At 32.8% G+C, this 25,130-nt stretch overlaps 1 protein-coding gene across 1 annotated transcript; it reads left to right on the forward strand.

Annotated features, from left to right (window-relative positions):
* Positions 1 to 2,487: 2,487 nt before the first annotated feature.
* Positions 2,488 to 23,843, forward strand: LOC113393377 (zonadhesin-like). Its single transcript, XM_064215225.1, has 21 exons — positions 2,488 to 2,588; positions 6,195 to 6,317; positions 6,762 to 6,953; positions 9,688 to 9,885; positions 10,054 to 10,254; positions 10,353 to 10,529; positions 13,103 to 13,300; positions 13,452 to 13,649; positions 14,180 to 14,374; positions 14,488 to 14,664; positions 16,280 to 16,477; positions 16,556 to 16,732; positions 16,819 to 17,007; positions 18,285 to 18,352; positions 19,529 to 19,672; positions 20,124 to 20,327; positions 20,798 to 20,896; positions 20,972 to 21,112; positions 21,380 to 21,595; positions 22,215 to 22,359; positions 23,593 to 23,843. The coding sequence occupies exons 1-21, from the start codon at positions 2,501 to 2,503 to the stop codon at positions 23,724 to 23,726; spliced, it is 3,462 nt and encodes a 1,153-aa protein (XP_064071295.1). The 5' UTR covers positions 2,488 to 2,500; the 3' UTR covers positions 23,727 to 23,843.
* The last annotated feature ends 1,287 nt before the right edge of the window (positions 23,844 to 25,130 follow it).

Consider the following 25,130-nt stretch of genomic DNA (forward strand, 5'->3'; position numbering starts at 1 on the left):
GAAACAGCCTGGGGGCGATCATCTCATTCCAAAGTGCAAACAAATAACAAATGGTAACCACTTACAATCAGGTGGCGTATTTGTCCATCTGCCTACATATTACACCTAAAAACTTCAACTGTGCAGTCTTATAATAACTACTAAACCAAGAAGATCACTGTCGTGCAAATGACCTGACGGAGATTGAGGCAATAGCCACGTATGCCCTTTTCAAAATTATCCAATTTTAAGTGCTGTAATTATTGAGTAATAAAACTATAAAATGAAATATTAGCCGCAGTAATATTTGTTCATGTTGCTATAACATAACAATAGAAATAACAACACGTCATTCATTTTAAAATAATAATAGCAAATAAAAAAAAATGTGTTCTCCAGTAGGTACATTTACATTAATCATTTTATGAATACTGTCTTTCTATATTATATAAAGTTTTTTTTTTTATTTATTACATATATGTACTTGTTTTTGTATACGGCTTCGTTCGCGTTTAAAGTATCAGGAATAAAATGTAGCTTCGACTTTCCTTGACTCAAACTTGCTTCATACCAGTTTTTATCAAATTCGACTTAGCATTTTGACTAGTTTGCGAAAGTAGTCGCATTTATAATTGAATTAATATAACAAATCATTGTGTTAGAATGAGAGCAATCTGTATTTATCTGAATCGATAGACATCTTTTAAAAATTTTTGACTATTATTTTCTATCAGATTTAGATATTATAACCCTAACCATTTGGTCAGTTACTTTTCTTTTCTTGCTGCGAATGCTAGCCGTCATATTAAAACGAATGTTATCATTACTCGCATATTTTAATATCTATCTTGGTCGTAACTTAGAGCAATACCTACGTATTACCATAGTTATTTAATTACTCGCCAACTTTATCTGTAGTTATTGTTCTAAGTAGCCACTTTTATATTTTGAGAGGTCCAAAGTCATGCGCCCCCTTAATATTAATTAGGATACTACATACCAATGTTAAAGGACGGTAGAAAAAGAGCCCTGATTCGACAAATTTACAAAAAAAAAAAAACTTAAAATGGAAGAAATTTTTGAATACTACTTACTCTTTTTTAAGATGATAAAATAGCTGAGAAAGACCCTCTAGGGATGAAGGATGAAAGGATAGGAAAGATTAAAAGAAGGGCAAAGATGAGTTCCGTAAAAATATATTCAATTATGTAGTCTTTTTAAGGAACCAAGAAGGGTCGTGTAACGTGATGTTTTCTATCAAGAATAAGAATAGAGATTTCGAAGGACGCATCCACGGCGCACTCGACCCGTGTGTGGTCACGATTCAAACATAGCTTAACAAAGACGGGTAAAAGAACGTAGTAATTAAATGGTAACATTTTATACCCTGAAAATTTTGGCAAAATGCAACGTTCAAATGACGACAATCAGTCTCAAAAGTCATCAAATAAAAACTCGTGAAGTTACTTATACTTATAATCACTGGCACTGGCGTGTTTCTATTGGTATTACAAAAAAAAATTAGACACCTAAATTAATCTTTTAATATTCCTCTAGTGTATTCGACAGTAATTTGAAAATTGAAGGTAGAGTACCTTCAATTTTCAAAATACTTGCATCGATCACACTACGGAGCGCATCATAGAATTTTCCTACCATTCATATTCTAAAGGATTGTAAAGGCACGTTGTAGCCAAGTATAATCTTGTTATACCCGTATTATATTTCCAAAAATATCAGCTAGTATTGTGTTTCAAGTATTTCCAATATTCTAATGATGTCTAATGTACATTAAGAGGCATAATCGCACCGATAAACTTTTACTTCAAATGTTTAAATCCTACTCAAAAATAAGATGGTCTTAGGTGCATTAGAATACATAGAAGTTATAAACATATTATATATAGCAAGCTGAAACAAAAACTAGATACTTTATTCGGGAAAGCAAATAAATTTGTTCGTCTATTTCTCTGGAAAGATTTTACAAATCTGATGACTGATGATGTCCTAAACGATTTCGGTAATGACGGCAATTCTCAACGAACTTTAGTCAATCATAAAAGATACAAGGTACATATTTTTTCGAAAACACCGGTTCACTGTCAATTCTCTTACTCTAGTACTCCAACAGCATCGATACGACAGGAGAAAGATTAAGCGCAGTGTCAGCTCTAAATGTGTTCAGAGGCAGGAGTGCCTAACACTCATAACTAGTCCTTGTTAGAAAAAAACCTCTATAGGGCTACCTTATATGGAACTTAACTATCAAAAATTATCAGGGCCTCGAGATCTTTACAAATCATCCCAACAGGGTCATCGTTTAGCTAAAATTATTATGATTGAAATAAAAACAAAAAAAAAACCATCTAAATTAACACAATAAATATATCTAGAAAAAGTAGAATTTATTGCATTAGTCTTAACTTTTCAGATAATAACATTATTTCTTATTGTATTTAAACGTGTTTGAACAAATGCCGTTAAATTGCTTATAAACGGCAACAGCTATTTAAAGCAACGAATGTCAATTCTGACATTGGAAGCGATGGAGGTTTTATTTTATAGTTTAGCCTTCATTGGCTTCGTGTTAGTCTCGGGCGTTAGCACAGGTTAGAAAATAAATTTGTATATATTATATTTCATTTTGATTTTTTTTTAAATGATATGGACCAGACGGTAGTTTATTAACATTGTTACTGTAAGAATTATAACGCATTTTATCTTATCTTTTCAATGAGCATCCAATTCAACAACAACATGACGACCTCCGTGGTCGAGTAGTGTGTACATCGGTTTTCATGGGTACGCCACAGGTCCCGGGTTGGATTCCCAGCCGAGTCGATGTAGAAAAAGTTCAATAGTTTTCTATGTTGTCTTGGGTCTGGGTGTTTGTGGTACCGTCGTTACTTCTGATTTTACATAACACAAGTGCTTTAGCTACTTACATTGGGATCAGAGTAATGTATGTGATGTTGTCCAATATTTATTTATAAAAAAAAAATTATGTTATGTCTGTTGTTGTTGTTGATTTAAGTTACACAGGCATAGTAACACAAATCGTATCACAACAACACTTAGCATTGCTGCTTATCGGTAGTTCAACGACACCTACTCAGAATTGCCCAAAGCCTAACCATAAAGTAAGGTGCTTAAATTATTATCTACATAACGTTTAAATGATTTGAAGTGTGTTACAACTTTATATTTATATTTTATCAAGGTCAAAATATATAAAAAATATTTTCCTTAACATCGAACTGAGTGGTCGACCAATATCTTGCATCTCGTTTCGCGATGAGTCATTTCCTTGCAAATTTAATTCATAATATACAATTATTTCATATTTTAACTTGTTTTTATAATACTAATATTACATATTCTCAGACATATTCAAAATTTTTTGTGCCTGTAGTACTTTTTGTGTTTTATTACTTTACAGTGTAACGTTCAAGGCATTATTTTTTTTAAGCAAGTAGTGTAATTGGATACTATAGTCCGTGACGAATAAAAATTCCCTAAAACATAACATAGTAAACCTACATTTAATTATTGTTATAATTTTATCTACCTCCTAGACATTGCTGATATTATCGAGCCCCCTGGAATTAGTTGTAATGACGGCAAAAGACTGATTTTTATTTGTTTAATTCTCAATTGCATCGGACTGTAAGAAAGAGTAAAAATATGTACAGCCGAACCCCTCTAACTCTTCAATTATTGAAGTGGATTAAATATGTGAAATAACTTCAACATAAATGAAATTCTCATTACACGATCGCTATTTCAGTTCACACGATTCTTCGTTTATTTAATTCCATGTAAATAACATAAAAATGTAATGACATAAATAAAATATTGACGAACGCGCACGATTCAAGTATTAAAATACGAAATTTATAAATGAACTATTATTATCAAATAATTGTATATTACTTAGAGTGAAAAAAAATGATTACATGAAATATTTATAATATGAATTATTAAATATAAATTAGAGCCGAGATCGCCCAGTGGTTAGAACGCGTACATCTTAACCGATGATTGCGGGCTCCAACCCAGGCAAGCACCACTGAATTTTCATGTGCTAAATTTGTGTTTATAATTCATCTCGACCTCGGCGTTGAAAGAAAACATCGTGAGGAAACCTGCATTTGTCTAATTTCAACAAAATTCTGCCACATGTGATTTCACCCACCTTATATTACAATGTAAGGAAAGTTTATTTCTTAATAAAATCTTTTATTGATGATAAAATATATTTTTTCTTGGTTACAATTCTTAAATATGTACCTACAATTTTCTGTATGTACGTTATTAGTGTTATTATTGCCGGCTGCCGCGCTGCCGTATGCGTAAGAGAAAAGGAAGCCAGACAGACTGGCACCGTAACGCGTTACGTAACGAAGCGATTTACCCTCCCATAAGAAGTTATCACTTCGAAAATAGCAACACAAAAAGTAAGAGCGAGAGATATGTCGACTGTATTAAGATATAATAGAATTTAATCTTAGCTCGAAATCCAGTTTTTTGCTCTCGAAGACACTTTCTTCATGGGAACGCTCCCTTGGTCTTCACACACTTGAAGAACATGAGCCAAGAGATGGGTGGTGTTAGTTTTAGGATAGGAAAAGTATAATGGTTCATATTTCTTACAATGTCAACGACTACGGAGGATATTGAGTACTTACCGTCAGGTGGCCCATTTGCTAGTCCACCTACCTATATAAAAAAAAAACTTATTCAACATCACATCCTTCCATATCAAATTCTTAATTATATTTAATTTGTTTACACTTCATTTTAAACCTTCACGAGTAATGTCGAAAAGAACAAAGTTATTAGTTCCGATGCCGCTTCCTAGTAATCAAAAAGTTTTTATATATTTTACGAACTATCGAAGCGGGTTTTTACTTAATCCAATAAAAATAAAAAATAAACTAATAGCCTTACAAAAGCGTAATTTAGCGGATGTTTTCTTTCTTTCTGTCATTATTGATTTTAAATTAATAAGAAGAATAATAATATTTATACTTAGATTATACATATATTTAAATATAGTATCGCGGTACAAAAGAACTAAAATAAATAAAGCTACTTTACTACATCTTCGTGGGCGTGACAGCTACGCTTGACGCTCGCCAAACGTCAGACTACTTTACTAGTGTGTGTGAACTCAGTGGCCAACTATTAGACACTATTTCATATATCGACGCATTCTTAGCGTTTACGTATAAATAATCAAAGCATTTATTTTATTACCTATAAGTGTTATTTTTTAAAGACTTTCTCTTGAGTTTTTACTAAAAAAAATTCAACAGAAAATCTCGTGCTTGGATAGTCGACTCGTTACAAGTATTAGTTATAACTAGTTATATCTAGCTGATTGTTTATAATTATGAAATCGATTATCAATAGTTAACAAATTCACTGGTTTTCAAATTATAGGTTATCTTCGTAAATAAGGGTCGGACATTGTATAACGGTTGTGTAATTGATCGTACTAATTAGATAATTGTTACAGTCCACAGTCGAAATACCAAACATCGTTAATTGATGTCATGATATTGTATCTTATTTAAATTAATAACGAATTATTTACCTTAGAATATTGGTTTAAGTTTTTTTTTTATTTATTCAACTGTTAAATTTAACATTATTTGGCTTTTGCTTCATACTATTAGGTGATCCGTTTATACGTTTAATACTGTTTAACCTTGTAGGTACAAAACAAAAAAAAAAAAATTATGGACATGACAATTTTTGGGTTTGGCTATTTAAACAATCCCGCTTATATTTTTGACAAGTGAATGTGTCTGTTTGTAGTAAAATATTTGTTTGTTCTCTGACGACTTAAAGCACTACAAGATACTGCAACATCTTATGTTTAATACAAAATTTTTTTACACGAGAATAATTACTTGAACTAATAAATCTAGTGGCCTAAATTTATTTTGTAATGCTGTCTCCTGGACTACAATACATATACACAAAATATATTTACGAATAATGGTGTATCTTGCTTTGTCTGTTATTTATAATCCCCAAATTACAATTCAGCTTCGGGAAATATATTATTAATTTATATAATAAAAACATATTATATATATTTTAATTGTTATTAACCTTTATTCATACCTAAATAAATATATAAGTGGCGTTTTAGGTTAAGTTTTATATCAGGTTCCAAATTTAATAACAGTTCTTTATCATTTTAGGTTCATATTCAAGCAGCTTTGCTGAATCGAGGGGCTCGTCGAATTCCGAAGCTTACAGCTCAACGTACTCCTCCAGTTCAGACTACATCAGCGAGGACAGCAATTACAAGCCATGCAAGCCAAGTATTTATATACTTACTATTTTTTTTTAAACTTTAATAATAGATTAGGATATTATTATTAGTAAAAAATATTATTTAACATTTTATAAGTTCTCAGATAACGTTTTAATTCTTTCAAATAAAATTGTTATTCTAAATATAAATTATTTGTGGTTATAAGAGTTTTACCGATACTTATCTATTAATTATGTTTTATTTCCCGAGTGTTCTACCGAGTTATTCGAACATGTATCGATGTTTGTAGCGCAATTTGAAGTTTTCTCTACTAAACTCTTTCCTACACTAAATAACTTATAACTACTCTTGAGTTTTAAAATATTATTCAAATATCGAACTTCGTCAAATCTGTCCAAAACTGAAAGTTCAAAAATTAAGAAGTTTGTCGAGCACTGAGTAGGCAACGAGTACACGATTCAATTTTACCAGACATTAAAACTTTTATTAGAATGCAAGAAGAATGAAAAGGAAGTATCGTGTATTAACAGTGTATGTGAATACAGAAACTGCTCTGATATTGGAAAACCAATAAAATGCGTCAGACTGGATCCAACGAAATGTATTAGAGGATGTATCTGTAAGAATGAATATCTGAGAAATGATACTACAGGAATATGCATTCCAAAGGATCATTGTCCAAGTAAGTCTGTACATTGGTTTGATAGCTATAATATTTAACAAATACAAATAAAAGCGATGTATACATTAAAATAGTAAGCTATATAAAATAAAATTAATTACATTACACTTACTTGTAGCTCTGCACTGGGAGTAAGTAACTCTCGGAACATCACTGTGAAATGTCTGAGAGATTCGACCATTATGCGACAATGAAAATTATGATAATATTATTTAAAGGAGATTCGTATCGGAATAAATATAAGTCGATTTCACATTTCACGAGTGAGACACGAAGTTAAATCGTACGGAATAACACCTGTAATTATGTCTTTGTTATAATATTTTCTGGATCATTTGAAATTCTTGAGAGTTTTTCAAAAAGCTATCCAAAGAAATTTGATGAAAGTAATGATTTATTACACAACTACCATCATAGAATCTAAACCGATATATATTAAAATATGAAAATATTAAATTTAGCAAAATGCATGATTAAATTTATCTTAAGAAATCTTCTTCAATACCAATAAAAGAGCCGTGAGGTAAATTACGATCGTAAATTTAAAATCCATCGAAGTCCGCAATTTATGTTTTATAGATACTACGTCCAATGGGAATTACCGATGGTTTATTCTAAGATTTAAAACTACGGAAAGTACTTTTATTTATTTATGGATTATTAGCTTGATATATTTTTATTAGTATTTAGTACTTGCTAGATATTTGATCAATATGAACTTCTGAGATTGCTGATTTATATAAATTAAAAATAATATTCATTGTTAAAAATAGCTACTGTACGGATTTTGACAAGAATCACAATTGGGTTTTTGTATTTATGATGGGGCGACGTGGGCCATGGCCTATAATCTCGCGGTTAAAAGGAACTCCAAAGTTAAGGGTGAATCCCCTAGTTTATCGGAAATTATAATTAAATACTTGTGAGTACGAATATAATAGACATTTCTTTCGTTTTTAGGAGCATTTACGTTAAAGTAAAAATAAACCTTATGTCTGTTGTCAGGATACCAGTCTGTGAGTCCTTTTTTATAAATAAAAATGATCTTTTAAAAAATAAATAATAATAATTGTTGAATTGGTTGAAATATAAGCTGTTTTATTTATCATTACATATAAAATAATCCATCGTCCCTTTGCATTTGAGAATAAATATACTATAAATATAAATAGTACGGGGCAGATGATTTTGTGTTCGTACCCCGGTTTCTTGTCATTCCAAAAAACTTTTCGTTTACTTTTAAGCGAGTCCAGTTTCCAGGGCACACGGCTGGCTTTATGTGGCTCTTTCGCGTGTCGCACCTGCAAAAAATTATATGCTTTACATACATTACGTAGTTAGACAAATAGATCTTAAGTTTTCATTACACATACATAAAAAAAAACTCATAATCTGTCCATCCATTTGGGAAGAATAATGCCACGACATCTGACAGACGTAAAGATACACAAATATATCAACCATAATATAATACCTACCTTCTTTTGAGGCTTAACGACACGCGAACGGAGTCGCGGGCACCAGCTAGTAATTACATATCTTGGTAGAATAGAAAATAGAGATAATTACAAACCACTTTCGTTGCGTTTCGTCTTTAACATCTTGAGACTATGTGACTTTTCAAATGCTCTTTAGAATGTCTAAACAAAGGGTTACAGCTTTCCTACTCTCTATTTGAGATTTTACCACACTTCACCTCACTTTATCATATTAAAAAATAATTTTACATTTTTAATCTATTCATCTATAGATCCCTGTTTTAGCGATAAGGCCGCCTCTTGTGCATCTTTTTTAAACGTGACTAAATACTGGTATACAATAAAGATTATTTTGATTTTTTTTATATAAAAGCGAAATACAACTCACTCAAGGGGGTAAAACGGGGATTTGAAGTTTGTATGAAAGTCCTGATTTTGAAGCAAGAGTCTTGAAATTCATGATGCTCTTTAGATGGTGTGAAGGTGTACCAATAAGGTATCTTTAAAAATCAACAAAATTTTGGAGTTACAGCAGAGAAAGCTAGTATATTATAAACTACATACATCTACTATATTTACATTATTAATATTATATTACATATATATATATATTTTCTTTGAGTCGTCGATCCCACGACGTCGAGTTTTACGTTATTAAAACATATCGCATATTTTAATAATACGAAAGACTACAAATCTGTTAGTAATTAAAATATTGATATTAAATTTTTTCAAATATCAAACACTTTTGACCGATTGGATTTGAGGAACACGAGATTTATTTTAAAATAAAATTATTAGACACCATGAACTAAGGATAACGATGGTGAACTTAATGACTGAAGTCTCTTGCTAAATTTAACTTGATGTTCAAAATCATTCGAATTAAAATTTTTAATAAAATAAATATTGTATATTAAGATCTGATGTGAAATTATTTTGATCGACTTAACACTTAATCTGTAGCAACTTCAGCTGTATTTTCCATGACGCCCTTTGCACGCCCATCATAAAAATTCACTCTTATAATTTTTCCATATGACGCCAAAATAAAGTTCAGTAGAGACTTATTTAAACAAGGATTGTTAACAAATTAAATTATATACAAATATGAATTAAAAATAATTACCGTATCAATCATGACTGCGTGGAATGGTGGCAAGAATGCTAGCAGGAGTGCCCCGTTGAATCGCAAAGCAAGAAAAACGAAGGAAGTATAACTTTAAAAAAATAACTTACGATCTTTTTGTTTTCAGCTTACCAATGCGGGCTTAACGAAATTTATGACACTTGCCTTCCAATTTGTCCTCCGCCAAGATGTGATGTTGATGAAAAGACAATTCAGTGCCTACGTAATCCAGATCCAGGGGACCCAGCTTGCAAGGCCGGGTGCCGATGCATTGACAACTATAAACAGAACGAATCCGGTGTCTGCATTCCAAAAGAAGAATGTCGTAAGTATTCAGCGATATAATGGTTCGGGGGTTTAATAATTAATAATAATTACTTTTATATCATAAATGTACCTTATACTTTAAAAATCATAAAAGTCATTTATATTATTAATGCTATTTATCATGATGACGATGACGTGTGTATTAAAAGTCACTATATATCATCAGCTGTAATTCCAACTGAGAACTGTGGGCCTGATGAAGAGTACGTTGATTGTGCTAATGGAGGCTGCGGCAGATGGGAGTGTTCACAACAAGGTCAAGTTTGCGTCGACGTGGTAAAAGGTGGTTGTGTTGGAGGATGTCGCTGTAAGGCACCTTTACTGCGTGCTGAAGATGGATCATGCGTTCCTGCTGATCAATGTCCGGGTAAGTGTTAATAACAGTTATTTATCAATACTTCAATATACTGAAGTATCGATCAATAACTACTTATATCATAATTTAATTTGCATATTTCTGTACAGTTACTTGTAATGGTCAAAATGAAGTTGTCGAATGTCAGACTACATGTCCGGAAACATGCGCAAGTATTGGTAAAAACTGTACCGTTAATGCAGATATAGCCTGTGTACGAGGGTGCCGTTGCAAGTCCGACTTTTATAGAAACAAAAATGGAGAATGTGTACCAAAGGAAGAATGCCGTAAGAGAATAATAATTACAGCCATTGTTGCTTAATAAAATTATTAACTTTTGATAGAAATTATTCAAAGAGATAAGTATCTCAAAATACATTATTTAGAATTCATATCAAAGAATACATTTACTACATTTCATATACTTTAGTGGAAAATAATTATTAAAAATTAGCACCTTTTTTTATATAACGTGTCTCTATGTTGACGTTCTGGACAAACCATCAATCCGACATGCCATGTTATCGTTTGATTTAGAGCTCTAAGAAAAACAGATGTCAAATAAAAGTTCACAAGCAACTATAATAAGTCCATGGAAAATAGATACTTATATTATTAGTGCAAAAATCTAGAAAGACTTTATAATCTCGAGAGGACAAAAACAAACGCAAAACACAATTGAAATCTAAATTTAATTTAGGTACATGGAATCGGGGTCTAAAGTGTTCGAACAATCTCTTGGAAGGAGCCACCTGACGAAGCTGACCACAGCAAGTGGAGAAGTCGTTTCTTCCAAGCCGGAAGTTCTTTCGGACGTAGAGGACTTCTACGGCCGGTTATATGCATCGCATGCATCTCGACCTGATCCCGAAAATGAGGATTCTAGAGCTACACTAGCACGCCATTTAACTGAAGACCTGCCAGAAATCACTATTGGTGAAATCGAGATTGCTCTTAAACATTTAAAAAATGGAAAAGCCCCTGGAAAAGACGGCGTTACAACAGAGCTATTGAAAGCAGGAGGTAAACCGTTACGTCGAATCTTCACATCGTCGGTCCCACAGTGCCTTAAGACGAAAATCTTCAACCAGTGCGTCCTACCCATCTTGACATACGGAGCCGAAACGTGGACACTCACGACAAAGCTGGTCCACCAGTTTAAAGTCGCTCAGCGTGCTATGGAAAGGGTTATGCTCGGAGTTTCTCTGAGGGATCGCACCAGAAATGAGGTGATCCGTCAGCGAACCAAAGTCATCGACATAACCCACCGGATTAGTAAGCTGAAGTGGCAGTGGGCCATATTTGTCGTAGAACCGATAACCGTTGGGGAAAACGTGTTCTAGAGTGGAGACCGCGTCTCGGTAAACGTAGTGTAGGACGTTCTCAGGCACGGTGGAGTGACGATTTGCGCAAGAAGGCTTGCAGGAGCTGGATGCGAGTATCCGAAAATACATCACAGTGGCGTGCAATTGGAGAGGCCTTTGTCCAGCAGGGGACGAATATGGGCTGCTGATGATGATGATGATGATGATGATGTCTATAGCCTAATGCAATCGAGGAAGGAATTAATACAAACAATCCTTAGATTTGCATATTTCATGACTACTAACAGTTCTTGATTAAAAATGTCTTTATTTATAATACAACACTATTGCACTTGACTTATCCATTTTAATTTTACTCTCAAAATACCGACAGCAACTTCGTCGTCGTTTGAAACGCAATTTTTTTCGAAAATTCACAATGAATATCATAGATTATTCAACCTCTCGACCAATTATATCATGACATGAAATGAACAGTCTGTAAATTTCCCACTGCTGGGCTAAGGCCTCCTCTCCCTTTGAGGAGAAGGTTTGGAGCATGTTCCACCACGCTGCTCCAATGCGGGTTGGTGGAATACACATGTGTCAGAATTTCATTAAAATTAGACACATGCAGGTTTTCTCACGATGTTTTCCTTCACCGTCGAGCACGAGATGAATTATAAACACAAATTAGCACATGAAAATTCAGTGGTGCTTGCCTGGGTTTGAACCCGAAATCATCGGTTAAGATGCACACGTTCTAACCACTGGACCATCTCAGCTCACCAACACCAATTATATCACGTCAATTCAATGTGAAATGTTATTTATTTGTCTTTTGTCCTCTTGTGATTTGAATAGACTATACGTTAGCAATAATCGAGGCTAAAATTATCAATATGCCTTGTCTTTTGCACTGATAAATTTTTTGTGTATTCTTTATCTTAATTGATACTGATGACGGAACAAGTTGTTATTAAAAAAATGGTACTACGAAATGAACTATTATTCTAGAATTCCTTTAAATAGTTAGACGTGCTGCACATAAAAGGATAACTAATTCAACGAAACTTACTTGCTTGCATAAGGATTAATTCTACATTGCTTAAAATCGCTTCATAAATAAGCCGTATCTCTCTTATATCTCGTATAAATTAATGGATAAAAAATGGCTATTATACCTAGGAGATAGACATATACCATCGCGACTTTTTTGTAGATATTTTAAGGTGTTCAATATTGTAGTACATTATTTTGATCCATCTCGTACGGTTCAGCCAGCGTTTGCAATGTGAGCGCAAAAAAAATGAGTTTATTTACGTCACGTTAGAACTCTCTAAAATTATCAGTATTTTCCTAATATATATAATCTATCAAAAAAACCGCATCAAAATCCGTTACGTAGTTTTAAAGATCAATGCATACATAGACACAGACAGACAGACAGCGGGAAGCGACTTTGTTCGTACTATGTAGTGATAAATAATAAAGAGATTTACACTAATGTTTGTTTTGAGAACGAAATATTTCTTACGTTATTCTCGTGGTTTTAGCAACAGAATGCGGCGTTAACGAAATATATGACGTCTGTCCTGCAACTTGTCCTCCACCGAGATGTGATGTTGATGAAAAGACGATACTTTGCGCACCCAACCCGAAACCGGGCGATTCAGCTTGTGAGCCCGGATGCCGATGCATTGACAACTATAAAAAGAACGAAACCGGCACTTGTATTCCGAAAGAAGAATGTCGTAAGTACATCAGTGATATCATAATCAGAGAATTAATAAATTATAATAATATTTATCAGAGATAATTTTTTTCCAGTTTTCATACAAATTTATAATAGTTAGTTGTATTAATGTACAAGTAACTTTTATTACGAATTTTACCCGATTTTAGCAACAGAATGCGGTGTTAACGAAATATATGACGTCTGCCCTCCAACTTGCCCCCCACAGAGATGTGATGTTGACGAGCGGGTAATTAGATGTGCAAAAAATCCAGAACCGGGCGATGCTGCCTGCGAGCCCGGGTGCAGATGCATCGACAACTATAAGAAGAATGCATCCGGCATTTGTATACCAAAACAAGAATGTCGTAAGTGCTTTTATAACAGTTTACACATAATACTTTCCTCTTGGAATACCGAGCATTCATGAATCATTCCGCATTTATATTATATAATAATATGAATATTTATTTATTATTAATTGTTTTATTGTACATAAAATAAGCATTAAAAATATTGTTGTATATTTTCGTGTAAATAGTATATCCCATTCTGTTTCTGTCTAATTATCTCGGATACTATTCTAAAGTAAACGATAAACGAGGAAGATTTGTATACATAGTTTATAAGATTTTGTGTAAAACTATGACGGTGTTTTCTACAAAACATGTAAACTAAAAAAATAAAAATACCCACTTGATTTCTTCTTGCAAAACGTCCTTCTAATTTTGTGTATTAATAAATTTTACCCGTACAAAGCTGGGGCGCGTCACTAGTATTATAAAATATATAGTTTAATGCCTCTCACATTGCACGCATTTCTTTACTAAATTAGTACGTATGCAGCGAAATAAAATAAATTCAAAATATTTTATAAATTTCGTGCTTTCTTTTGAAGCCGGTGTTGTAAGCTGTGGGCCAAATGAGATCCTTTCAAGCTGTGTAAATGGTGGTTGTGGAAGATGGAATTGTTCTCAGACGGGTGTAATTTGCTTCAAAATACCTGAAAGTGAATGTCGGGAAGGATGCCACTGTATTGACAAATATTTACGAGCTGACAATGGAACTTGTATTCCAGCGGATCAATGCCCACGTAATTGTTTTATTATGATATAGCTTTTTCATTAATATGAAATTATTTTGCAAATATGTAATATTGATAAGTGGCTAGTTTTATCATTCCTACAATAACATATTTCTTTGCAGCTATTTGTACTGGACAAAACGAAGCTGTCGGATGTCGAACCGCCTGTCCAGAAACGTGCAGCAGTATTGGTAAAAACTGCTCTATCATTGAACCAGCAGTGTGTATACCTGCGTGTCGTTGTAAACCTGGCTTCTACAGAAACTCAGACGATGTTTGCGTGCCAGAAAAACAATGTCGTAAGTATTAGGAAATTTCATTCATATATTTGTTTTCCTTCTTCCTGTCTGGGTAATCAGTCATCAGATATTCTACCGCAAACAACAGTACTCAGTATTGTTGTGTTTCGCTTTGAAGGTTGAGTGAGCCAGTGTAACTACAGGCACAAGGGACATAACATCTTAGTTCCCAAAGTTGGTGGCGCATTGGCGATGTTAGGAATGGTCAATATTTCTTACAGCACTATTGTCTATGGGCGGTATGTCTATACCAAAAAAAGATAATACATCTACAAAACAACTTCTAACTTTCGAAATTATTGTTAAAGCCTAAATGTAGTCGTTGATGCAGAATAATTTCTAGAGTTCTACAATGATTACGTTTATATCTTCAATGTTACGTATAGACTTCTTATAAAACATTATATTTGAAAAACATAACAAATATAAAGTAAGTTAAGTGGGCGTATTAAGCAAATTGCTGCTTTTTAATTTATTTTTTCTTAAAAAAATGTTGTTATTATTACATTTTTAAGGATTCTGTTTGATCATAAACATAAAATTAATATATATTCTCGGTCGAAAAAATCATGAAGTATCCAGTTACCTTTAAATGTGTTTGACTTATACTCGTAATGCTATAGAAAAAAATATTGAGTCCTTAATTTTATTTAAAAATAATCTGATCCTGCCTTCAAGGATATTTTAATACTCTTTCGTTTTATTTTTTAACGCTAAACAGCCTTCGAGCCGAGATGGCCCAGTGGTTAGAACGCGTGCATCTTAACCGATGATTTCGGGTTCAAACCCAGGCAGGCACCACTGAATTTTCATGTGCTTAATTTGTGTTTATAATTCATCTCGTGCTCGGCGGTGAAGGAAAACATCGTGAGGAAACCTGCATGTATCTAATTTCAACGAAATTCTACCACATGTGTATTCCGCCAACCCGCATTGGAGCAGCGTGGTGGAATATGCTCCAAACCTTCTCCTCAAAGGGAGAGGAGGCCTTTAGCCCGGCAGTGGGAAATTTACAGGCTGCTAATGCTAATGCTAATGCTAAACAGCCTTCGGTGCTTACTACATTTTATTGCCAAAAAAAAATTATCTGGTCGCATGTTAACCATACTTTGGCGTCGTTGAGACGAAAGGATGGAACAGAAAAAGGCCAGCTCTTTGTATTATATCATATTTGAATTAACCGTACCGTATTTGCGGTCATGATTTTTGCAGTAACTATTTTTAATTTTTATTCGTATATAATTAACGCCATAACGTTACTATTTTTTATGTAAATAATACGTTAGTAAGTTAGTAATACCGTACCGTGTTATTCAGAATAATAAATAGAAGAAAACGCGGAAAAAAATATTAAACAGAGTATTACTTGTCGCTGTAGATAGATATGAGATTGCGTACCTAGAGGGGCGTGTGAGGACCGGCTGGTGAAATTTGAAATTTTCGCATTCTAAATATTCCTCTGCTAATCTCCTCTTAATTATTAATCAACCATAATCAAAATATACTTTCAAATTCAAATACGCAACAAGCACTTTTGAATAGTCATTTTACACAACTGTATGTAAATTCAATTAATTCATAGTAATTGACGACATTTTACATTTGATATCAACAGCAGCAACGCCAATCGTGTGTAGGTCTGATGAGGAATACTTGGGCTGTGCTAATGGAGGTTGTGGTAGATGGGAATGTTCACAAGGAGGTACAATTTGTATCGACTTGATAGAAGGTGGATGTATCGGAGGATGTCGCTGTAAAGAACCCTTACTACGCGCGGAAGACGGATCATGCATTCCTGCCGATCAATGCCCTCGTAAGCATCTAACTATCAATTGTTCATTTTAAAACATAACAGAAAATTTAAGCAAAAAATGCATTTATTTCATTACAGCTATTTGCTACGGTCAAAATGAGGTTGTCGGGTGTCAAACTGCCTGTCCTGAAACTTGCTCAATTATAGATACGAACTGTACTATCATTGAAGCAGCAGTTTGCAAACCTGCGTGTCGATGCAAGTCTGGATTCTATAGAAATAAAATCGGGGATTGTATATCCAAGGAACAATGTTGTAAGTACTACTAAATTTTAGATATTATCATTGTAATATGTTACTCACTGTTGCCTTATAGTAATAATACAAAACTATCTTTCCAGTGCAATGTACCGGTCCAAACGAATTCTTTTCTTGTGGATCCGCTTGCGACAACGTCTGTTCCAAGTTGAGTACCGAAAACCAAACGAACTGTCCCATCGTAAATATTGTCTGTAACCAGAAGTGTTACTGTGAGGATAATTACGCTCGTGATGATTACAATATTTGCATACCCATTGACGAATGTCCTAGTAAGTAAAATATTTATGTATTTAAAGTTTTCAAATAATTATCTCTTAAATAATATATTTGAAAAATATTTGACAGAACACAGCAAAAATAAAAATTAAAAAAATAAAAATATTTTTTTCTTCAACTTTATACACTATCTATATAAAATTGACAAAATATATATTTTTTTTTTTATTTTTAATTATGTTGTATTTATTACTAATAAACAATTTAGACAGTAGAAGAAATACTATACATTATAACATTAATCATACAAACTTATACACTTATACAAGTAGAAATACATCAATTAAAATTGATTACTAAAAGTTTGAACCAAAAAAAATTAAAACGAGATTTTTTTTAAACAATTGCTTGCTTTAAACAAATGTACATTAGATCTCGGACCACTTGCGTATTTAGTTCTGACAAAGGGTAAACTAAAGTGGATACATTTCGAGCACTTAAACTAAAACATCTAAAATAAATGTACTTAAAAGATAAGGGTCATATAAAACATTTGTAATAAGCTTAAATAATAATATTTTATCTATTAATATCCGACGATTTACTTGTGAGGAAATCAGAGGCGAACTAAGTTCTATAATTATATTTCAACTGCATAATAAACTTCTGCTGGATGTTGTTCAATTGATTAATGTGAAAATTATATCGGGGACTCATAACTACCGATACATATACTAAATATAGCCATGTTATAGTCCATACAAAATAGTGCACTAACTAGAGCTGAATGTTGAAGTCCCTAATTGGTGTTTATAATTAATTTCGTGCTTAGAGATGAAAGAAAATATCCTGGACAAACTGCTTGCTTGTTAGGTGAAATTCCGCCACATATCTAGAGATACGCATTGGGCTACCTAGGCGGATGACGCCAGGTCGCCATTGATCAGCTTAGTTTAAAGGCTGTTTCACTGTTACTTCACAGCGTAGTGAATAAACTAGAAGGATCTTTGCTATAGATCGCAGGCTTAAATCCAATCCGTATTTTTTTATAATTAATTAGTTAATCTCATGTTCCACGCTAAAGATAAAATATTGTGAGGAAACTTGAGGCAGTGTAGTGGAAATAATTCCACGAAACTTCTTAACGGGAGAGGAGAACTTTGCCAGTAATGGTAAATTTACGAAATGTTACTATTTTATCAAAAAAAATATTATATTTTTTTTGTAACGAGATATTTAGCGTGGGAGGTTATTTTTATACATAATCCGAGATAAAAAAAGAATTTTCTTTGATTAATTAATCTAAAAAAAAAATTACTTGTCGTTTCAGAAGGTGGCGAAAATGGAATTAAGGAATTTAACGATGGAAACATCGCTTTTACTGAAAAATTCCTTCGAGTAAGTATATTTTATTTATTTACTTACATTTCAGATTATAATATATTTTTATATAGTATAACAACTTAAATGTTACTAGGTCACTTTTAAATATAATAAGTACGCGAAATATAAAGTCCTATCCTTGCTATCCTTGCTTATGGCATTTTTCAGATTATGATATTCCCTTCTAAGTTGTGTTGAGAATAATGAATACAATAAATTAACTACTTAGAATCTTCGTAGACCGATTTCTGGTAACTGGTACTAGTTTTTCTTTGATCAACAATAAGTAAGAGCTCCTTTCTTGAATATAAATTTGTTAAACTTAGTATTTAAAATCGTTTATTGGCTATTCAGATCTTTAACTATAGAATAAAATTATTAAAATCGAAGACGAAACTTATGAGTTACCTTTAGCTATTTGAAATATCTATTTAATATTGTTTTTCACCTCAACCATTACGTTTTATCGTTTATGACATTGTGTGATAGTAATACCTACTTTACATTTTCATGATTATATTTAAATGAATGATATTATTAGTCTAACAAAGTTATATACTTAATAAATCGATGCAAAACTGATTAGTTAAACTATTGGTTTTATAGGGCAATTAAAAATACGAGTAGATAGAGCAATAATTCTAGTTAATTTTTATTTATTAAGAAAACAACGTACGCGTTCGATTGCAATCTCTTATTACATAAAAGATTTGCCACTTACAAACAAAAATATTAAAATTAATGTTTACCTTTAATATTTATAATTGAATATCAATAATTATGTCAATTTCAATGTATTCTTCAGAGTGTCGTCAATGAAGTTTTGAAGAGATAAATCTTCAATTAAGGTCGACGTATTGTACTGGTGAAACTATAGCTTAAAATAAAATTATAAATTACATTCAACTTTATCAATTCACAATTTCAAAACGTCTGTTAAAAGAACATTAATAAATAAGGCATTTTATAATACAAGATAATATAGACGAACAAAAAGAGTGGAGCTAATACTTGTTGACTTGTTGAGTAATTACATAGTTCCACGCCGGTTTTTCTCGGTAGAATCTACATTCCGGACCGTTACTAGCTTTACTTTTTATACAATCTTGTAAAAAGGTGATTTAAAACAGCTGTAAAAACCTACTTTTAAACAACATTTTGATCGATTAATTGATTCCATTTTCCTTTCAGGTGGCCAGTAAAATTAATAAGGAAGTCAGTGCAGTATACTCGCCATTCAGTTTATTGTTCCTGTTGGCACCATTGGGTCTTTATACTAAGGGGGATTCGGAACAGCAAATTTTCAAAGCACTTAATTTGCCGAGCAGGAGTTTAGTACGTAATGTCAACTTTAGTTGTTTTAAGAAGTATACTATCTTTTTTAATTCTGGATATAAACTAACAAATTGATCCGAAATCAATGGCTTTGTATTGTTGTGTCCCACTTTGAGGACTGAGTGAGCCAGTGTAATTAGAGACAAAGGTTATAACATTTTAGATGCCATTTTTAATGGTACCATTCGTTAATGTAAGAAGTGGTTGATCCTTGTGCTAATGTCACTGATAAATGATGATCACTCATCATCAGGCCCATTGTGTGGCTTATTTAAAGACAAAAAAGTTTAAGATACATTTAGAAAAAAGGCACAGCTCTGGTCACAGTTCTTGTTAATAATCAAGGTCAAATTTTAACGCATTATAAAAATTTTAATGTTACTGAAGTAAATCGGTGTTACTTCTATTACGTTTTACGTTGCTCCCATTTTTATAACATAAATAATTTCAGATCCGTTCTACGATACCACTATATTTGGATCAGTTTAATTATCAAAAAAATGTGTCACTCGATCTGGCTGCACGAGTATACGTTAACGTTCAGTACAAATTAACCAAAGCGTTTGAACAGGACACTAAGAATCTTTTCAAAGCTAAAGCACAAAATTTGGACTTCAGCAAGTCGGTACAAGCAGCAAAAACAATAAATGACTGGGTAAGTATAGGTAACAGAAACAATTTCTCATAAGTCAGGACTTAAGAAAAGGACTTAAGAAAAGGAAAATTAAGATTGTTCACTGACCACAAGGATCAGAAGTAGTCACTACCTTTTTGTTAACGAGAGAAAACGTTCAGAAGGTTAATCGGGCTCCTGGGGGGACTGTTATGAGTTGTGGTGGAGCTCTCCTCATTCATCTCATATCCTCAGTGGGGCGAAGGTGATCTCACCCCCTGAGGAACCCACTTCTTGCTAGTACGTACGGCAACGTGAGATCATATCGATAGCCGTCCTCAGACCCGTCTGAAGCAGAACATGCCCCCAGAGTCACGATTTATCTTTTAAAACTTATATGATTTGGCTAATTTACTTTTAAATGAATAATAAAAATTAAAGACGATTAATATCAATACTTTCCAATAAATTTTGATGCAATATTTTAAATATTCTCTCCATTTTCTGTCTAGGTTGAACTTATAACAAAGAATTTGATTAAAAACCTCGTGTCTCCCGATAATCTCAGTGTCGACACGCGTTTGGTTCTGGTGAATGCTATTTATTTCCAGGTAAGATTTCAAAACATTTTAAGTAATATAATAATATTTATGAATATACTGAAACATATTCATTGTCTTATATAGGGTGACTGGCAGTATCCATTTCAAAAAGAAAGAACACAAAAACAAAGTTTCTATGTAAATAAGAATAAAAATGTAACAGTTAATATGATGAATCAAATTGGATCGTTCAAATATGCTGAAATAAAGAAATCCAACATTCAGGTAATACTAGTTTTGTTTAAGAAAATTATTAAGCACTTTTTATTATCTGGAACCATACCACATCCTCATCAATTGATATTATTTGAACATAATATGGTTCTTCATATTTTAGATCTTATAGTTCACGATGCAATCACATATGAGGAGTTGTAATTTATTCTTAGAGTTCCAGCGGCTGGATGTGTATGATCAGATACCTTTCTCGTTTTGCTCGTCTTCCATACTAATATCAAATAAATATAATTGACTAATAATGTTCATTTTCAGGTAATTGAATTGCCGTATGTAAACAGGAATTTATCATTTGTGGTTTGTTTACCAAAATCGAAGGACGGTATAGAGGACTTAATCAGTACCTTCGGAGACCCTTCATTTTCAGTGCTAAAATCAGCTATTAAGAGCTTGAAGTATAAAAGGGTGGATGTTTCGATACCATCAATGGAAGCAACTACCACTACTGATTTAAGAGATGTTCTAAGCCAGGTCAGTATGATTATTATTATTAATTTTATAATTTAATTCAAACCAGTGGTAAGAGTGTGGGCAGGTAATTAATACACTATATTAGTGTGTTTTTTTAAGTATGTGCCTTGCCTGCTTGATAGGCAGAAAAAATTCACTTGTCTGTTTCCCAAAATATACAGCTAAGCGGTCTAGTAACAACATTAGGATAACAAATCCAGTAATCTAACATGTGCAGTCAGGCCTAATAAAAGCCTGTAATTGTACTCCCAATGGAAAAAGGCATCTTCTTCTCTTCGGGAGTATGATTGGAGATAATTCCACCAAATTTCTCCAGTAGAGCGTTACTGCAATATTTGTGTCCGAATCCTATAGGTTACCTCACAATGTCACCGGCTAGTACGAGATTCATTATAAATATAAATAACACAAATAAAAAATCAGGAATACTCGGATACGAGATCTTTGGTTAAAAATTCGAGGCACCATCGCAATGTTATAAAAGGATTGAAATTATTAACAGTAAACTCGTGTCCACATACTCTAAAAACACATAAAAGAGTTTGAATAACTTCGAAATTTAGAATAACAAATTGCTTAAAAATGTAATAAATATAAAATCCATTCTTCTATTTTTTAGTTACAAGTGACAGGAATATTTTCACCTGAAAAGGCTAATTTAGATGGTATATTGGAAAAATCGGAAAAAATATTTGTGTCATCCGCTACTCAGAAAGCTACAATCATTGTGACTGAAACTGGTACAGAAGCAGCTGCAGCGAATGGTAAATATGATTTCATTTTTGATTAGATATTGTATTTCTTTTAATCTATAATTGTACATTTTATCTCTAAATATTTTTCAATCTTTGAGCTATCAAGATCATTTATTTATCTTTTTTTTCTTCAAATAAGATTATGAAATAATTACTGATTTGAATTTGGAAATGATAATACAAAATGGAACTTATGAAAAAGTGTGACTAATTATTCACACGGTGACAATAATTTTATAACAATTCAATGTGTTTATAGTTTTAAAGTTTATGTACAAAATTATATGTTTTTTTTCTCATGGTATGCGATAAGAGCCATAATATGTTTCCGGTAAATTAATAAAAGTCAAAATATTTATTCAATGTAGAAGCGTTAAGCTCGCTTATTGAATGTCAAAAAATTACCACCAGTCTGGAAATACACGCCTCGGACTTTAGAACCGGCGAAAGAAGATGAATGTTCTTGTTTTTTCTCAAATTTAACAATTTTACATTACAATGTAATTTTTTTATATGCAATAGATTAGAATAGAGTAAGTACATATCATCTCACTGAACATTTTATAAAATCCATCTAAAAAGAAAAGTAACAGCCTGTTAATGTCCCACTGCTGGGCAAAGGACTGTCTCCTTTGAGAGTTTTGAAGAAGAGTTTTGGAGCTCAGTCCACTACTCCAAATTCTCATTCACCACGTACAGGTTTCCTCGCGATAACATTATTCACCGCCGAGCACGAGATGAAATATAATCCATCTATGCAAATGTTATATCTATACACTACACATACCTAACCTAAATTTTAACCATGGAACACTGGCGATGAGCCGAGATGGCCCAGTGGTTAGAACGCGTGCATCTTAACCGATGATTTCGGGTTCAAATCCAGGCAGGCACCACTGAATTTACATGTGCTTAATTTGTTTATAATACATCTCGTGCTCGGCGGTGAAGGAAAACATCGTGAGGAAACCTGCATGTGTCTAATTTCAACGAAATTCTGCCACATGTGTATTCCACCAACCCGCATTGGAGCAGCGTGGTGGAATATGCTCCATACCTTCTCCTCAACAGGAGAGGAGGCCTTAGCCCAGCAGTGGGAAATTTACAGGCTGATTATGTTATGTTTATGTACTGGTGAAAACCAACCCCGCTGAGGTATTCCCCTGAAGAAATCTCCGATGCCAATTTTTTTGTTTAATCTAATTATATGAGCTTAAACTTGGACATGTTCTTTATTTACAGCGATTATAGTTGGTGTAACATCAGTAGTAGAACCCGTTGAAATTATTACATTTTTAGCGGATCATCCTTACGCCTACTTCATCTTATACAAGGGAACACCAATATTCAGTGGAATATACAGGGGGCCTCAATAAAAAATACCCCCATAATTGGTGTCGTCGCTATAAAATTTCATTTCATTCTTGAAACAATTAAATTGATCAATCAAATGTATAACAATAATGTTTGAAATAAATTGTTTATTTGGCTAATTTAAAGTTTTTTTTTATTTATTTTTTACAGTTATAGGTATTCGCGCTCTTGCACTTTCACAAGCGGAGATATTCAAGGCAAATCATCCATACGTTTATTTCATTAAGTACGAAGGAACTCCAATATTTTGTGGAATATATATGGGAACATGAGCTTGTAATACTAAAACAATAATTTCTATTTATGAATAAATTGTTTTTTTTTATTAAAAACTGTGTTGTGTATATTAAGTCCAAGTCCAAACACACACATACAATTTTACTTTTTACATTTCTTCAATACATGTAATTGCGATTTAAAGTTTAAGCCGTATGATTTTATTCGTGGTCAAAAAAAATAGGTTATCTGTGCGGTTGATTTAAGTGATGCAAACAAAAGATGCTTTTTACGGTTTCTCAGTGCAGTTTTAGTCTTGTGTTTAGAATATTTGAAAAACGAAATCGCTCTGAGGTTTAACTTTGATATTTAACTATTTATTTATACTGTTTCCCTTAAAATAAAAACATCGAATTAGGTGTATCAAATCAAAGCGCTATTTAAACTGGTTTATCTGTTGAGTTATTATTTTAGTTTATAGTCTTACACGATTGAAAAGAACAGAAGGCGTTGCACTTTGCAATTTAGAATCAAATTAAGTACATAGAAAACTACCATGACAATCTAACTCCTATCTTCTGTGCAGGCAGATATTGAGCATCCTGCTGCTATAGTCTATCCTAAACATACTGATCAATAAGATTAGTACTGTAAAATACAACAATAACTTTCAACAAAACCAGACTTAAAACCTTATTCAATATTTTATATAGGTACATAAAAAAGTACTCATTTAATCTAAACTAAATTGTAAACTGGAATCAACTTGTTTTATTCCTGACAATCTTTTTATGGTACAGGTAGGCAAACGGGTAATTGAACCACCTGATGGTAAGTGGTTACCACTGCCCATAGACATTGGCCCATTTGGACCATTCCCTACATTTCCCATGCGCCACCTACTGTAAGAAATAAGATGTTATGTCATTGTGCCTGTAATTACACTGGCTTACTCAATCAACATTTCAAATATATGGGATCACATATATAAACATATATACATTCCTATTTAAAGTAGGTTAAAAACATCATACGTAAGCTACGGAGAATTCGTGGCCTGAGGTCCCTTTTTCTTTTCCTTTGTAAGACATTAACCTCGAGGCAAACGATACATCACGCTGGCAGACCTCGACTCCCGAGAGACTCGTATTGATGATTTAATTAAACACTTACCCTAACTTGTGTATTGG

Source organism: Vanessa tameamea, chromosome 6 (genome assembly GCF_037043105.1).
Source record: "Vanessa tameamea isolate UH-Manoa-2023 chromosome 6, ilVanTame1 primary haplotype, whole genome shotgun sequence".
NCBI classification, from domain to species: domain Eukaryota; kingdom Metazoa; phylum Arthropoda; class Insecta; order Lepidoptera; family Nymphalidae; genus Vanessa; species Vanessa tameamea.